The 17,481-nt window shown below is 40.0% G+C and overlaps 1 protein-coding gene and 1 long non-coding RNA gene across 3 annotated transcripts; one reads left to right on the forward strand and one right to left on the reverse strand.

Moving 5' to 3' along the window:
* Positions 1–1,879: 1,879 nt before the first annotated feature.
* On the reverse strand, positions 1,880–14,743 carry gja1b (gap junction protein alpha 1b). 2 transcript variants are annotated; one of them, XM_073057375.1, is made up of 2 exons: positions 14,516–14,743; positions 1,880–5,080 (listed from the first exon to the last, which is right to left on the reverse strand). In XM_073057375.1, exon 2 carries the CDS (start codon positions 5,062–5,064, stop codon positions 3,916–3,918), a length of 1,149 nt encoding a protein of 382 aa, XP_072913476.1. In that variant the 5' UTR covers positions 5,065–5,080; positions 14,516–14,743; the 3' UTR covers positions 1,880–3,915. The 2 variants fall into 2 exon arrangements, with proteins under 2 accessions (XP_072913476.1, XP_072913478.1); XM_073057377.1 differs by lacking the exon at positions 14,516–14,743 and adding an exon at positions 14,216–14,485.
* On the forward strand, positions 14,677–17,154 carry LOC140733692 (uncharacterized). The gene is made up of 2 exons (XR_012100334.1): positions 14,677–14,804; positions 17,014–17,154. It is a non-coding gene; the product is annotated as an uncharacterized lncRNA (long non-coding RNA).
* Positions 17,155–17,481: the final 327 nt, after the last annotated feature.

Here is a 17,481-nt window from a genome sequence, read left to right on the forward strand (position 1 = left end):
TGCAATTTGAGAACTTCTTCTGTGGAACTTATCTATCCCGGGCCGTGTGAACTAGTTCCAGAAACTTCAGCCACTGTTGCTCTGCCATCATCCCCACCAGCATCCTCCTCCAATCCACCTGGGCAAGATCCTTTATTCCATTGCGATACTGATACCTCTGACTTATGCTTCTTCCTCTCAAATTGCAGTATGAATTCAATCATATTATGATCACTGATTCCTAAGGGTTCCTTTACATTAAGCTCCCTAATAAGATCTGAGTAATTACACCCAATCTAAGATAGCCTTTCCCCAAGTTGACTCAAGCACAAGCTGCTCCACAAAGCCATCTTGTAGGCATTCAACAAATTCCCTCTCTTGCAAGTCAACCCCAAACCGATTTTCCCGATCCCCTTTGCAAACTGAAGTTCCCCGTTACAATTGTGCCATTACTTTATTACATGCCTTTTCCAGCTCCCTTTGCAATCTCAACCCACATCTTGGCTATTATTTGGGGGCTATTATATATGATTCCCATAATGGTTTTTTTATACCCTTGCAGTTTCTTAACTCCATCCTCAAAGATACAACATTCTCTGACCCCATGTCACCTCTTTCTAAAGATGTAAATCCATCTCTTTCCAACAGAGCCACACCACCACCTATGCCTTCCTGCCTAACCTTTTGACACAAGGTATATCCTTTGATATTGAGCTCCCAACTATAGCCTTCTTTCAGCCATGACTCAGTGATGCCCATAATGTCATACCAACCAGTCTCTAATTGTGCCACGAGTTCATCCACGTTATTCCAAATGCTATGCGCATTTAAATACAGAACCTTCAGTCTTTCATTCTTCCCCCTTTAGAATTTTGCCTCTGTGGTACAATTTGACTCCGCTCTGTCTGCATTTGTACAAAATCATTGGCTTGTTCTTCCTTACATCCTTGTTACACCCATCATCTACTTGTAAACCTGTTGGCTCCTCCTCAGCTCTATCATATTGGCTTCCGTCCCCCTGCCATATTAGTTTAAATCACTCCCAACAGCCCTAGTAAATCTGCCTGCAAGAATATTGGTCCCCCTCTGATTCAAGTGCAACCCGTCTCTTTTGTACAGGTCACGCTTGCCCCAGAAGAGGTCCCAATTATCCAGAAGCCTGAATGCCTGCCCCCTGCTCCAATTCTTCAGGCACATATTTATCTATATCCTCACTGCCACGTGGCACAGGCAGCAACCCTAAGATTACTACACTTGAGGTCCTGCTTTTCAGCTTCTTTCCCAACTCCCTGCATTCATTTTTCAGGGCCTCCTCCCTTTTCCTACCCATGTCATTAGTACCAATGTGTACCATGACTTCTGGCTGCTCACCCTCCCTTTCCAGAATATCGTGGATGTGTGCAGAACCATCACAGACCCTGGCATCTGACAGGCAAACTACCATCTGTGCTTCCTTTTTGTGTCCACTGAACCTCCTATCTGCCCCCTGCCTATAGAGTCCCCTATCTATACTGCTATTCTCTTCAGTTCCTTATCCTTCTGAGCCACAGGGCCAGAGGCACAACAGCAGTTTGCTTCCCTCAGGTAGGTCTTCCCCTGCAACAGTACTCAAAATGGAGCATTTATTGTTCAGGGGTACAGCCACGGGGTGCGCCCCACTGCCTGACTACTTGTCACACCTTTCACTTTAATATTATTGAAGATTGTTTGTAAATAGGGTTGTCTGGCAGTCAGGAGTCAGTAACCTGGAGACAGCTTATAATTAAAGCATGTTACTTTACTTGGTAACTTGTAACACACTTCTGTATTTTTGCATTTTAAAAAATTATCCTAGAATAAATGATTCTAGCATCCTTAAGAATTAAACATGAAGAACCCTTATGAAAAAGAATGGACAAAGTTCTATTAAGGAAAATGTCACTTTATTGTTTAAGTTATCGGGTTTTAATAAACAAGAGATTGTTCACATGTGGTAACAATAATTATATTTATCTCAGTACAAGCGGGTTTGTTGACAGTGATTTAACATGGAATGTAAATGAGAAATTTAAAACAACATAAGCATTTTATAATAGATATGGTTAATGGGAACATCACTGCTTCAAGTAATTTCCTTTGTGGATAAATCTTGGCTTTTCATCCCTCCCCAAAAGTGTTCACAAATCTCACCACAATCTCCCTCAGAGAGATGCACCAGACAATGGAAATAGATATTAGACAACAACAGATCACAGAACAGACTTCTCAGTTATTTATGGAATGGTCACAAAGTTTGGGAACATTCTTACAATCACCATTGAACATAAATTTAACTGAAAATGGATCCATCCGTGGATAGGTTTTTATTTAAAGTAATCTGGATATGTTATTAAATGAGACATGATTTTTTTTGCAAAATAAATTAGTTCCATGCATACTACTTGACAACTTGTATCATCTTTCGGTGTCATTGTGCATTCTAAGCAAGTATAAAACTTCAGTGCAAACGCCAGTATAGCTAAAGTAATAAACAAAACTTGGATGCATGAATGCCAAGTCAAACCACTGAATCTGTATTTTTAGAACTGCTTACGTGATATTATAGTATGTGATATTCAAAAGATCCAAATAAAATGTATTGGTGAATGTGGATATTTGTGATGCTATAGTGGCGAATACCTTTATTACTTATTGACTAAATATTAGTCCAGCACTAAGCACATTGACTATAGGTATCTCTTACTACTGATAACGTCACTTCATAAGAACGCAAACAGTACAGTTAACGCTATCACCCCAATGATTAAATAGTTCTAAAATTTCATTCACACAAAGGATCAAGTTACTATTGCTTACCACAAAACTCACAATCATTCTTATCTTTCTCAAATAAGCCATGGTCCATTCCATGGACAACTAATAACTCATATTACAGAATTAAAACAACAAAATTAGCCATACCATATTTGCACAGATACTTAAAGAAACAAACACCGGTTAGGCTCCTTGGGGATATATCACCATAGACCTTTTCTAAATCACCCATTCCCAATCTTTTTTATTTTTACTGTCCATTCGTCCTGCCTCAAGTAGGAATGGATGAATAAAAAGTTAATAGTTTGACTATTAGATTATAAATCTGTGGCAATATCCATTTTAATATGTATAATACTAATTGTGCAAACATCTTGTGTCTTTAAAGTTCTCCCAATTAGTTTAAAGATTGTGTTCACACCGTATGAAATTATTCTTTATTCAATTAAACCGTCCTTATTTAATGAACAATGTCAGTCATGAACATAGTATTGATATATCAATTTGACACAAACGTTCGATAAAAAATATCAAATATTCATTAGTCAAGAAATATGAAATTGTACAATGGATAAATAATTTCAAGTGCAGAGCAAGGAATCTGATATACGTAAACAAATCATCAATTTCTGTAAACTCTGCAATGTAATTTTTTATTCCAAATTATTTTGATATTAAAAATGGAATTTTGAGTCTTACTGTTGCTGCAAAGGAATTACTTCAACCAGAATGGAGAAAAACATCATCGTGCAGGGTAGTATCTTGAAATATTATTACTGGGCTTAAATCACTGATGCAAAGTCAAATTCTTTAATAGTTAAGAAGGAATACTTTGGCGATATGCAAGAGTATGGCAAAAAATTGCATAACATCAGTTAAGTTTCTTCATTTTAAGAATTTCTTTAATGTTTTCAGTGGGGCTTTTGTTAAATGATTTTATAGGAGTGAGTGTCCTCAAATGCATGATTTCTGTTGTGCTTTAGTGTGGTCCTACTTAAAGGTAATACCACTGAACTGTTAGTTAATATAGTGTACACCTCAAAACTACTAGGTACCAACATCTGGAAGCATGTCCAGAACAAAAAAAAAGTGTATCTACTGAAGACTGTAGAAATGAGGCAGTGTCCGAAATAATAGGCTGGGTTAGACCTCAAGGTCATCCGGTCGAGGCCTACTGCTCCCTCTACTGCTGGTTCTACTGGGAGGCCTCTGTTCCGTGAGACCAACTGGTTGCAACTCCGTAACAGATGATAGCTTTTGCATGGCTGCATGTTCACCTTGGTAGTCAAATGCCTGTGCATGGCAGTTGGAAATGGTGCTCCCGGCCTGGCCAATCCGGTTTTGCTCTGTGCTATAATTTGCCCAGTTCTGTTCATTTGCTTGCTTGTTGTAGTTTCGGCAGGAGGACATATCCCTGTCCCCGGTAGCAAGCTTGTATCCAGGAGGGGACATGGGAGCAGATGGCGGGGAGCACCCATTGTAGTAGGCATACTTTGATGAGGCGGAGTCTTTGAGAGGATTCAAGCCCATTTTTTGAGTGCCCTGAAATAAGTGACTGTTCTGTTTGACACGATCAGCTAAATTTTTGAAGATGATGTAGAAGAGCTCTCCTATGTTCAACGTTGCTGACATAACGGATACCACCAACATGAATATGATAAAGATGGTCTTCTCTGTGGGTCGTGACAGAAAGCAGTCTACTTTGTGTGGGCACGGATACCTCTCACAGGCGTAAATAGCATCCAGCATGAATTTGAAACCATAAATGCACCATTGAATTAATATAAAAGTGATTTCAAAAATGATTTTAAAGACTATACTGACAGCATAAGTGCGCAAGAGGGATCCTTTAATTTTAATTTTGCCTTGCTCCTCCACACCATACTTAATTTTCTTTAGTTCTAATTGTTTCAAGGGCAGGCCAACATCTTCACCTTCTTCCTGGAGTGCCTTTAATTGCTTTTCCTTCTTGGTTATTCTTTTCCCTTTATGAGAGATGAGGAAGACATGGGCCAAATACACCAAAGTGGGTGTCGATACAAAAATAATCTGGAGGACCCAGAGTCGAATGTGGGATATAGGAAAGGATTTGTCGTAGCATACGTTCTCACAACCTGGTTGCAATGTGTTGCATTTGAACGCAGATTGCTCATCACTCCAGGCTGACTCCACCGCGGTGCCCAGCACCAGGAGGCGGAAGATGAAGAGTACCGTGAGCCATATTTTACCTCCTGGAGTCAAATGTGACTGTGCTTTATCCAATAGTTTTCCAAGTGCACTCCAGTCACCCATCTTGCTTTAGATTTGTCTATGAAAATAAGAGAAAATTTGTGTCAGCAGGTTTTTGAATTTGCCAGAAGTTTTAGTTCATTTTAAAGTATAGCTTAATTTAAATTGAAATGCTTCCTTTAATTATGCTCCGAGAAGGATATCCACTGCCAGATCTTCAATAGTGCTATGGTCTAAGAAAGACGTCTAGAATCAACCTAGAATTATTGAGCTATGTAGATCAATAATATTTCATCTACATAGCTGATCTAATATACTATAGCGTTAAAATATACTCAATATATTTAAAGTTATATAGACTAATCCTTTAAAATCAAACAAACCAATGTTTTAAAGTGCAAGATATACTAAAGTTGTTGACTAGATGCTTGATAGATAGATAGATAGATAGATAGATACTTTATTCATCCCCATGGGGAAATTCAACATTTTTTCCAATGTCCCATACACTTGTTTTAGCAAAACTAATTACATACAATACTTAATTCAGTAAAAATATGATATGCATCTAAATCACTCTCTCAAAAAGCATTAATAATAGCTTTAAAAAAAAACACATAGAAGGAGAAAATAGCAGATATGAGGAAAAGACAATAATAAGACCACAAGAAATAGAAGCAGAATTAGGCCATTTGGCCCATTGAGTCTGCTTCGCTATTTCATCATCACTGATCCATCTTCCCTCTCAGCCTCAATGTCCTATGTTCTCCCCATATCTCTTCACACCCTGACTAATCAAGAATCTATCAGCCTCTGCCTTAAAAATATCCAGTGACTTTGCCTCCACAGCCACCTGTGGCAATAAATTCCACTGGAAAGGCCGCTAAAGGTAGAGCACTCAAATCAAGGGATGATGAAGAGGCCAGAAATGGAACATTGCAAACACTTCAGTGAATTTTACAGTTAGAAGAGATTACAAAGAAGGAGGGGGCAAGGCCATGGAAGAAGCTGAAGGCAAAGGATGATCATCATTATGTACTGTGTTGTATGAGTGGGCAATCATGGTCACCATAACCATGATTCTTCTTGGCAAATCTTTCCACAGAAGATGTTTGCTATTGCCTTCTTCTGGGCAGTGTCTTTACAAGATGGGTGACCACAGCCATTATCAATACTCTTTAGAGACTGTCTGACTGGTATCAGTGGTCACATAAACAGCACTTGTAATATGCACCAGCTGCTCATATGACCATGACTTCACGTGGCCCTGATCAGCAATGGGGGAGCGCAAACCAGGGACTACACCTTTCTCAAGGATGACCTGCAGGCTATCAGAGGGAAGGAGCAAAGAAGCACCTTACACCTCCATTAGTAGCAATGTATCTCCATCCCACTTCCCAGAAGCAAAAGGGGAGAATGTTAAGGTGGAGATGTTGGTTAACCAAGATGTAATGTACAGTAATAAGCACTGAAGTAACTGGCAAACAAGATTTAAGTTCAGGATTTTGAAGTCAAGGAACATGATATCTGTGAAGACTATGATGTCATTCTAAACTCAAGCCATCCATCTCAACAAGATTCACATCCCTCTAACACACTCATAATGCCGGAGAAAATCAGCAGGTCAGGCAGCATCTATGGAGAGAAATAGAGTCAATGTTTCAAGTGAGACCCTTCATCAGAACTAATGAAGGATCATGACATTCCTCTAGTCCCTACCTGGTTATTTGCCTGTCTAAATGAAGGATTCCCATCCTGGGGTCCAGGAACTCTTCAGATATTGGTAGGGACACATGGGATAAAAAAAAGTTTGTGAACCCCTGGTCTAAATGCTTCAGAAACATTACTATTGTATTTATTTCTACTAATTTCTCTGGCAGCATGTTCAGGCACATAGAACTTTGGTGCAAAAAACAACTTCTGTAAATCCCTTTAGACTTTCCCCCGTTCACCTGAAAGCTATAACCTTTAATATTTGCCACGTCCAATCTAGGGAAAGGACTTTGAGCAACCATCTAATCTTTGCCAGTCATACATTTTTTTTTTTTTATACACACTTCTAAGAGGTCACCCATCAAGCCTCCAGAGAAAATAATCCAAATTCGTCCAACCTTTGCTAAAGCATTCCAATCTAGGAACCTCCAGTGAAGCTCTTCTGCACTGTCTCCAAAGCCTCCACATCCTTCCTGTAATGTGATGACCTGAACTGCCTATAATTCTCCAAATGTGGCCCAAGTATAATATAGCTGCAACATGACTTGCCAACGGAATGCCCTAATGGATGTTGACAGGCATGCCATTTGCCTTCTTTACCAACCCATCCACTTGTGCTGCTGTTAACCCACATGGTGAACACTTCACTTGTCTCTAGTTGGCTCATGCCATGAGACTTCACTGCTTTACAGGTCAATTTTGAGCACTCCCAGGACCTTTCCTGCCCCCTGTGCCCCCAGCTCTGCTGGGTCTGCCCTTTTTGTGGAAAGATGAAAGGTCATCAGGTACATTCTATGAGCACAATTAAGTCAGATTATTCAATAGCTGGCATGATGGATAGCTCCTCCAAAGTTGGTGGCTCCTTAGATAGTAGTGGGAGCATGTGTCTTTGTTGAACCTGTAGCCCCCTGGTAAGCCTCAGGCTCGCTCAGCTCGCTTCCGTCTAGGGGGAGCAGCCTTCGGCCCCGCCAAACTGGGTAGCCAGCTTGTGTGGATGCTGTGTGATGTCCCCACCCCGCCAAATAACAGACAGGACACCATATGCGATTAAATGATTACACTTTATAGATATTACTAGAACTAAGTGATTAATAATGATACAGTATATATGATGGAAAAGAAAATAAAGAAAAGGCGCCAAACTTATCAAAGTCCAAACCACTTCATGCATAACTGTTGGAGCTCAATTAACGAAGTCTTCTGGCCACCATTCGATCCCCTCAGACCTCCTCGACTCGTAGCTCAGGACCACCCGAAGTGATCAACCACACACCCCCGGCGCGTCTGTCTCCGTCTCCTCTCCTCGCCGAAAATCCTGGCCTCAGACCCCAGCTCGGGGTCCGTTCCATCGCCCAGCTTACAGCATCGCGTCCTCTCTCTCTCACCTCCCCGCGCCAACTCCCCAAATGCCCGCCAACAATAGCTTACAGACCCAGAAGAGAGAATAACATTAATCCCAATTGGTCAGCAAATGAATACAATTCCCGTTATCAATAAATTTTAACCCAAACAAACTGTGAAAGAAAGCACTTATCATAACAAAGAAGCATTCCTACTTCTAACAAAACAAAGAAGCCATTTTGATTAACATATGCAGTAACAAAGAAAAAGAAACCGTTACACCAAGAAGAAACCCCCCTTACAAACCCTATACTGAAGTCACTCTGGGTGCTCCATCCTATTTGAGAGTAATGGTTTCATTCAGCTAAATGGCTTGCAAGGGCATGTTAGAGGACAGTTAAATGGTAATCACTTTGAACTTTAATAGATAATTTTGTAACAGGCACTAATCCACCTGCTAAAATAGGAAGAAAAGATCTCGTCCTGCGATTTCCATTGCCGGTTGATTATAAAAGCTTATTAGCATTTAGACCAGCACATCAATCACCAGAGCCGTGGCATTCATTTGAAAACAATCAGGCTTTCATGCATGGGTCACGCTTTGAATATAAACAACTTCACGGAATAAGTAGTAACAAAAGATAAATGATATATATTGATTTCTTAATAAAAAAGAAATTGTTCTAAAGATATTTGGGGCTGATTTCCATTTGGCAGAGGAGCAATAGGTACCTGCCTTACCACACTGGAGACCTCTGGTATTGCCTGCAGAGAAATTAAAGATTCTCCCTGGTTTCATCCTGGTGCTCTGATGTCCTCCCACATCTCAAACTCACGCAGACTGGTAGATTAATTGTCCACTGTAAATGTATTCATTTCATCTAGCGCAGATCAGCCCTTTCAGCCCAACAAGCCGCACCACCCATCAACCCACTTATTTAACCTTAGACTAATCACAGGGTTCCTTAAGGTTGGCAATAGCTGCGGGAGGTTGTGGGGTTAAGCCTCCACTACCTATAAATGATGTGCATCTCAAATAGCCTTTGACAACCATATCCAGCTCTTGGTCTTCACATGTGGCTTAGCTACTAACCTCAGCTGAACTGTTTCTATTGACAGGAGAAGGGTCAAAGACGCATTCCTGGTGCCTTAATACTAGTCGCTTCCGGCATATGGGGCTTGTCAGCCATGGTTGGCAGCTTATCTAGAAAGAAACTGATTCCATACCTCCGGTGCCTTACAGCTATGCTCACTTCTGAGAAAGGCTTTGAAAGTAAACCCCAAGGAAACATCCAGAGCTGAAGTCCCTAAGGCAGTCCTATGTTGAGCTCAACGCTAACTGGCAACTTCTGTGATGCCACTGGTGCCAAATTGTACTGGTCTCGGTAATTTCTTTATATTGATCAGCTGCGTGGAGATGGGGAGCCTACTGCATGAGCTCTCCATATCAAACTGCCCTGCCTCGTGCAGCAGTTTATGCATCATGTTGACAGTTAGGACGCAATATCCATGGTCAACCCTGAACAATGGAGAGTCCCATGATCACAGGACAATTTACCTACCAGCCAGTACATCTTCAGACTGTGGGAGGAAATCACAGCACCTGGAGGAAACCCACTCAGCCACAGGAAGAATGTAGAAACTTTCTTACTGAGGATGCCCAGATTGAACTCCGAATTCCGAAACCCCACGATGTGATATCATTGCACTGACCACTATGCTACTGTGGTACCCTAATATGTAGATGAGTGGCCTAATCTGGGGTGTGGTGGGGTGGGGAGAAAGGAAACGGGAATTCATGAGACTCCAAGAAGAATAAAACAATGGGATTAACGAAGAATGAGCATAAATGAGTGGCTGGCACAAACTCAAGAGACCAATGGGTCTGTTTCCATGCGGTCTGACTCTATGACTCTACATTAGCATCAGACTGGTGTCAGGGTGAGCAGAGCATTTAAAATTATTCACTTGGTTTATTTACAGCAGATCAGAATATCATAATAATGAGGTATTGGTTTTAAAGAAAACAAGAAGCTTATATTGCATTAGCAGTCAAAAGGTTAAGCATTTTCCCAAGAAGCTGGGAAAAGTCACGAAGTCTTTCCTTATCAACTCATGGAATTCATGAACCATCCATCAACCCTTCCATCTCATGGTGACTAGATTAGAGGATATTTTAGCTCTTTGTATTAAGGAGAAATGAAGGAGTTGGTCTGATCACCACAGGGAGGGATAGAAATAACTCTAAAAATCAGGAAAAGCTCCTATGTTTAGCAGTGACCTCAGCAAGAAATATATGGAGCAGGAGAGGGGAGCAAAATGAGATTTAGCTGAATGTGCTTCTCTTCTCTCAATAGTTGAATGACATGCTGCTATTCACCATCATGAAAAGAATATTTGGGTGAGGTCACCGAATTACAGGAAGGATATTAATAAGGTTGAAAGAGTGCAGAGAAGGTTTACAAGGATGTTGCTGGGACTTGAGAAACTGAGTTACAGAGAAAGGTTGAATAGGTTAGGACTTTATTCCCTGGAGCATAGAAGAATGAGGGGAGACTTGATAGAGGTGTATAAAATTATGATGGGTATAGATAGAGTGAATGCAAGCAGGCTTTTTCCTCTGAGGCCAAAGGAGAAAAAAACCAGAGGACAAGGGTTAAGGGTGAAGGTGGAAAAGTTTAAAGGGAACATTAGGGGGGGCTTCTTCACACAGAGAGTGGTGGGAGTGTGGAATGAGCTGCCAGATGAAGTGATAAATGCAGACTCACTTTTAACATTTAAGAAAAACTTGGACAGGTACATGGATGAGAGATGTATGGAGGGATATGGGCCGGGTGCAGGTCACTGGGACTAGGCAGAAAAATGGTTCGGCACAGCCAAGAAGGGCCAAAAGGCCTGTTTCTGTGCTGTAATGTTCTATGGTATATAAATGAGCAATTTCTTTAGAACAACAACTTCAAAAAGGACAATAAAGAGGCATAAAGATTTCAGGAAAAATTAAATAAACTTAAAATATAATTTAAGTTCACAAATAAAATTATAATGTTTCACTGGTCTAAGTGAAGCATGAATGGCAATTTTATTTATATCATTTTCTTTTATGATTACTGCATATGATGATCCAGAACTTTCAACCTCAAATGCCTAATTATGTTACAATCATAAATGTTAGATATGCAGACAAATTACAGTAATCCATCCTCAGATTTTGATTTTAATAAACTGGTAGCAAACGGTATATTAATAATCCTGAGAAATTGGGCAATGGAGCAAGTTACTATTGCTTAAAATATTTTAGATAATCCAGCTTTATCCTTGCAAACATACCAGCTTTGATTCACTGAGAATATTTTTTGGCATTGATTTAGATGTTGTGGATTGAAGGTGCATACAAATTCATAAATTAGGATTGCTTTATTCTGGAGCTGCTACTGGTGTATCATGCATAAACAGTGTGCTTCCTGTTGAATCTGACTAATTATTAGCTTAGACTGTTGCATTCAGATAGTCAGTTTTTCATTGGTAGCATAAAAAGCAAATCTGCTAGACCTTTTGATAGTCTGAAATCAACACCAAGTGTAATGTTTGAAAGTATGGACAACAGCATCAGTAGTGGGAACCCTGTGACCCAGTAGCGTAATGGTTATCACAATGCTTTGCAATATGGGCGACCAAGGTTCAAGTCCCGCTTTTGTACGTTCTCTCCATGACAGCGTGGGTTTCCTCCAGGTGCTCCAGTTTCAAAGACATACCAGTTGGTAAGCTGATTGGGCATTGTAAATTGTCCTGTGATTAGACTAGCATTAAATTCAGGAATTGCTGGGTGGTGTGGCTCAAAGCACTAATAGGGCGTACCTCATTGTTTCTCAAAAGGAAAAATAAATAAAGGCCATAAGTCATAGGGCCAGAATCAGGCCCTTCAGCCCATCAGATCAACTCTCCCTTTCCATCATGTCTGACTTATTATCCCCCTCAATCCCATTCTTCTGCCTTCTCCCATAACCTTTGACACCCTTACTGATCAAGAACTCATCAACCTCCACTTTAAATACACTCAATAACTTGGCCTGCATAGCCATCTGTGGCAATAAATTCCACAAACTCATCAATGTCTGGCTAAAGAAATTCCTTCTTATCTCTGGTCTAAAGAGATGTCCTTCTATTCTGAGGCTGTGCACTTTGATTCTAAACTCTCCATGTTCCTATACTTTATGATAGACAACATATGCTGAAATATAAACAGGACTCAAACTTTTAGTAATAGACTGAGACAACTGTACTGCTCCAAAGAGTGTTAAACAGTCATTCTTACCCTCAGCCATTAGGCTCTATAATGAGTCAACCTCAAGTGTTAGACTGTGTAGGGCAACTCATTCTTTCTTTCTACTTCTCTTCTAATTTATGTCTGTGCACTTGTAATGCTACTGTGAAGCTGCAATTTCCTTTGGGATCAATAAGGTACCTATCTATGTTTAACTACAGATATTGTTTCCTAGACGGTTATGTAGACTAATGTAAGTGAAGATGTGTACTTGAAACAAACAGATTCAGATTTCAGAAGCTGCAACAGTCACATTGGTTCCTAAAAGAATGACTTCAACAGACAAATACAAGTTAAGCGAACAGTAATAATCACATCTTATGATGTAAAGGAGAAAACAGTATGGTCAGGAAGGGCTGTTGCTGGATTTTCTTTTCTGGAAGAAATTTAAGTTATTTATGATTCATGCACAGTAACTGTGAAGTGCCAAACTGACTAAGTCTTTTGGCTGAGGTCAAGTATGAATGGTTCATTGTAGAAAGTGTGTCACCATTATAAAGTTGTCTGTCATGATGGTCAGCATATCCATCATATAAATACCATGTTCTTAATCAAAAAAATTGTAAAATACACTAAGTGTACTTTCACTACTTTTAACAACTGACCATGAAATCTTTTACTAGTGTAACCTTGAAGAAAGACATTTTAAAGGTTGTATCTTCCCTTTCCTTTTTTGAAATCCAAGCATCTCTTCCTAAATTTGTCAATGCTTTAAAGCATAATAGAAAAGCATAGGTTTAATGTGAAACGGCTGCAAACAACCGAAACATTTGGATCCTGAGTGCATTAATACTCTAATACTGGCATGATGATCTCTCTGCACAAAACAGTTCTTGAAAGAGAATAACAAGATCTCTTTTATAACATTACAAAGAGGACTCAAGCTCTATTGGTTAAATAAGAACAGTTTTAGTTTAATTATTTACATACTTTGGTGAATTTATTTCAAAATTGTAAGTGGGTGCTTGCTCCTAAAGCAGAGGTTAGCCCAATATTGCCCCGAATGTACTCAATAATTGTCACATCCAAGAAATTGGTTCCATTGTCCAATGATCAAAGGCATTCATTCTACTCAATATCAATGTAAAATACACAAAGTAATGTTATTCAATAAATGGTGTTTTAAACTGTGAATTCATAGAACATCCCGATGACAACATATTTTTGAAAGCAAAATGCTGTTCTACAATCAACACCTGAAACCGGGTGAAGTCTCACTCATGCCAACAACCACTGTATTGGAATTAGAAGGTAAGTCAACGGCGGACTATTATTATCAAGATTGTTCACGTTAACTCTGCCATGGCCTACCTGACAACATGTTCCATATTTTTTAATTATAGTTTCGTCATCTAATATGAAGTTAATAAACTAAGAAACTGAATTGGACCAATATGAACTCTGAGTATTTTGTCTATCCGTGGCTATTTTGTCTATCCTCCTCAACATGATACTTCTTAAACACGCGCAAATCAATTCTATGAAAATAAGATTTCCAGTTTTGAGTCTGTGGCTTTGCTGAAATACGAAGCAGCTGTTCGCTGGGAGCCAGAGAACACGCGCCTCATATCAGTACAACGGAAACTTGGGACGTTTCTCATCGATCTTTACTTTTCAAAGGTATCGGGAGAAGGGAACGTGGCTAGAGGTTACGGTAAGGCCAGCAGCTGTACGTTTCAAACTAAATACCTCCCGCGTATGTAGGGTTAGATAAGACGCCGCTTTAAAGTTTGCATATTGACTTCACGAAATAAAGTTTAAAGTATCTGGTTCAGTTCGTGCATGCGCTTAATAAAATTAAAGTATTATTTAATGAACGAAGACATCCATCATACTTACCACACGTAGATATTCTCAGATATTTGTATTTGAGATTGTAAATCTTGGTTAAGTTCTGTAAAGTTTGTGGGAAGACTCGCTGTCTGAATTGAGATGCGTTCACCCGTTAGATATGGGAAGATCCTCTACAGTATATGCTGTACTTTTACCGTCGATATTCATTTAGCAGCTGATTGGTAAATCAGTTTTTGTTATATTTTGAAAAGCACAGTATCACTTTAAATCGAACAGTGTGTGTATGCTACAGCGGTGAAAAACTCCAGCAGCTCGCTTTTTAAAAAAAGTACTTTCACAACTTACCACCAAAGTCTCGGGAGAAGTTCTGTGCGATGACTCAGGCAGATTAGCTCAAACAGAACAAAAATAGTCAAATAGTTAAATAGTTGACTGGTGGTCTACTTCTAGGTGAAGAATGGTCTTTTCTCCAGCACGAACAATGAGTACTGGGCGATTTAAAGCCCTTTTAGCGCAAAAGAAAGTTTTGAGTCATCTGACACTGACGTCACGGATTTCGACAATTACTTGAAACTTTCAAGATTCGTCGGCCGATTGTCACTTGGGCTCACGGCTCGTTCCGGAATTGGCCGTGGTAACTATTGCTGTGTGCTCCGCCTGTGTCAACTACAACCTTGATTCTTTATATTATTGCCGGTGTGGCCAATACGGTCTACAGTGCAAGCCGTTAGAAGTTCTGGTTTGCAAAACTAAACGTTAATATCGTATTAAACGCAATTCATATTTAAAGTGACATGCACAAAATGCTGGAGGAACTCAGCAGGCCAGGCAACATCTATGGAAAAGAGTACAGTCGACGTTTCGGGCCTAGACCCTTCGTCAGGTGCGACTGTGCCCTGCGAAGTTCCTCCAACATTTTGTGTGTGTTGCTCGGATTTCCAACGTCCGCAAATTTTTCACGTGCAGATGAGGAACTCAACAGGTCAGGCAACACCTATGGAAGGGAATAAGCAGTCGACGTTTCGGGGCGAGCTCCTTCTGGATTAACGTGAAAAACATCATCGTTTTCTTCTTTCCTTTCTATTCCTGATGAAGGGTCTCGGCCCGAAACGTCGACTGTTTATTCCCTCCCATAGACGCTGCCTGACCAATGAGTTCCTCCAGCATTTTGTATATGTTGTTCTGTATGTGTTACCCCGTTAATACTATCATTTTAGGGTTCGAAATGTTTCGTATTCTGATCAAGGAAACCTAAAACTTGGGCAACTGCGCATTAGTTGTCTGGTGCTATTCAGAAATCTGCAAAACTACATCCTATGTACTTTATGAGTTTAACAAGTGTCTTCAAGCATGGTTTGCTTTTCTTTCAGATTCCCAGGATCCGCGTGGATGTATTTACATTTTGCTAATGCCATTATTATTGTCACTCATTAATTAATGTGATTCTCCAAGCAAATCGCTCCTGTGTCCTTTACAGCCTCAATCTTAGGAGCACATAGAAGTTTATCAACAAATAACACAAGGGAAGATTAGACAATGAAGAATTAGTTAATGCAGTATGACAATTTTTTCAACATTGAAAACCCAAGGATGTAGTTCCAATATCAAAGTTAAAACTCTTGTGATGTTGTCATCTGATTCATAGCCTTTTAACGGAAATGTAAATGTGATAGACATTTTGTTTGTTGACGTTTTTCTGACACGGACGTTTCTTTCCTTGTCAGAACCGTGTGTTAAAACTCGCTGTAAGGAGAGCCGGGCCAGAGAGAAGTTGCTCAAAGTAGAGCGGGAAGAAAAGTACTGGCTTTCACAATTATGAATGTACCTTTAACATCCAATGTGTTATCGATGTAGTTATGACATTAAGATACAGATTTATCAGACATGTTACAAGTACTTCATTGCACTCTGGAAAGTCATGGTGATTTCAAGTCCCGTGGTTTCTTGTTTCAAATCACCTCCACTTTTAAGGGGTTTATAAATACCAGCTAAATCCCGTGCCCTTGAAAGTGCAACTAAATGAATAGTTTTTTTAAAAATTTTGATTCCCCAGTTACAAACACTGAGGTGGTAGAGCAAAACAGCCAATTTTACGAACTCTTCGCGATTCAGACATCAAAACCCTCAGAAGAGCCTTTTAAAACTTGTGACGTTCATGACCGCGCTTGATTGTACAATGGAGGGGCGAAACCATGGAAAAACATCGTAGCCAGCAGCGTGTTGCGTTCTCAACACATTTTGAACTGCATTGTGAAAGAACGTGTTTGCAAAGTCGCTATAGCGACCAGAGCGATACCCCCCTCCCTTCCATATGAGCTGGACACGAGTCTGTTCCAAAATACATATGGAATGGAATAAATATACATTACTTCTGGATGAAGATACGCAAGAAGAAAAAATTACCATTCCTTTAATCTACATTTAATATTTCCCTTCCTTCACAGACATATGTCAAGCCATCTAATAATGGCCCGAAAACAAAATTTGGATGCTGGAAATCTTTAATAAAATAATTACACAGTGAATCCCTAACAAGCCAGGCAGCATCTGCAGGAAGAGAAACGATATAAAGACCGAAAAGTTCACTCCTTTCCATAGATGCTCCTTTAACGACACTTAAATATTATTTGGATAGAACAGCTGATATATCATCTCACACAGGAGTCAACTAATCCATTTGATGTAATACAATTGCATTGTGAATCATTGGGAAATGATCTGGTAACTTCTCGTATTTATTGCACCATGCTGGACACGTTTAGCCACTTGGGAAAAGTCTTCCAATAATTCCAGCCTGAAAATTCATGGACTTCAGTAACTTGCTTCCTCATTTTTATTCGCAGATCACCTGGAATAATATTGAACAGATCCTAGCAGCGGAATTCGAAGGCGGCGAAATGGATGGAAAAACATTGCGAAGTGTGGTGTTATTGCGCCCTCTCGTTTAAAAACGGCTAACATAAATCTTGCTTTTATTCTATGAATTATATTTTAACTCTATGTACATATAAAAATCAGTTGTACAACTTCCCCGTTACACTCACACTCTCTCTCTCACTCACACACACACTCACTCACTCACTCACACACTCTCACTCACACACACTCTCTCTCACTCACACACACACACACACACAATCACTCACTCACTCACTCACACACTCTCACTCACACACACTCTCTCTCACACACACTCTTTCTCTCTCACTCACACACACACTCTCTCTCTCACTCTCACTCACTCACTCACACACGCACACACTCTCTCTCTCTCACTCTCTCTCTCACTCACACACGCACACACGCACCTT

This window comes from Hemitrygon akajei, chromosome 9 (assembly GCF_048418815.1).
Source record: "Hemitrygon akajei chromosome 9, sHemAka1.3, whole genome shotgun sequence".
Taxonomy (NCBI): Eukaryota; Metazoa; Chordata; class Chondrichthyes; order Myliobatiformes; family Dasyatidae; genus Hemitrygon; species Hemitrygon akajei.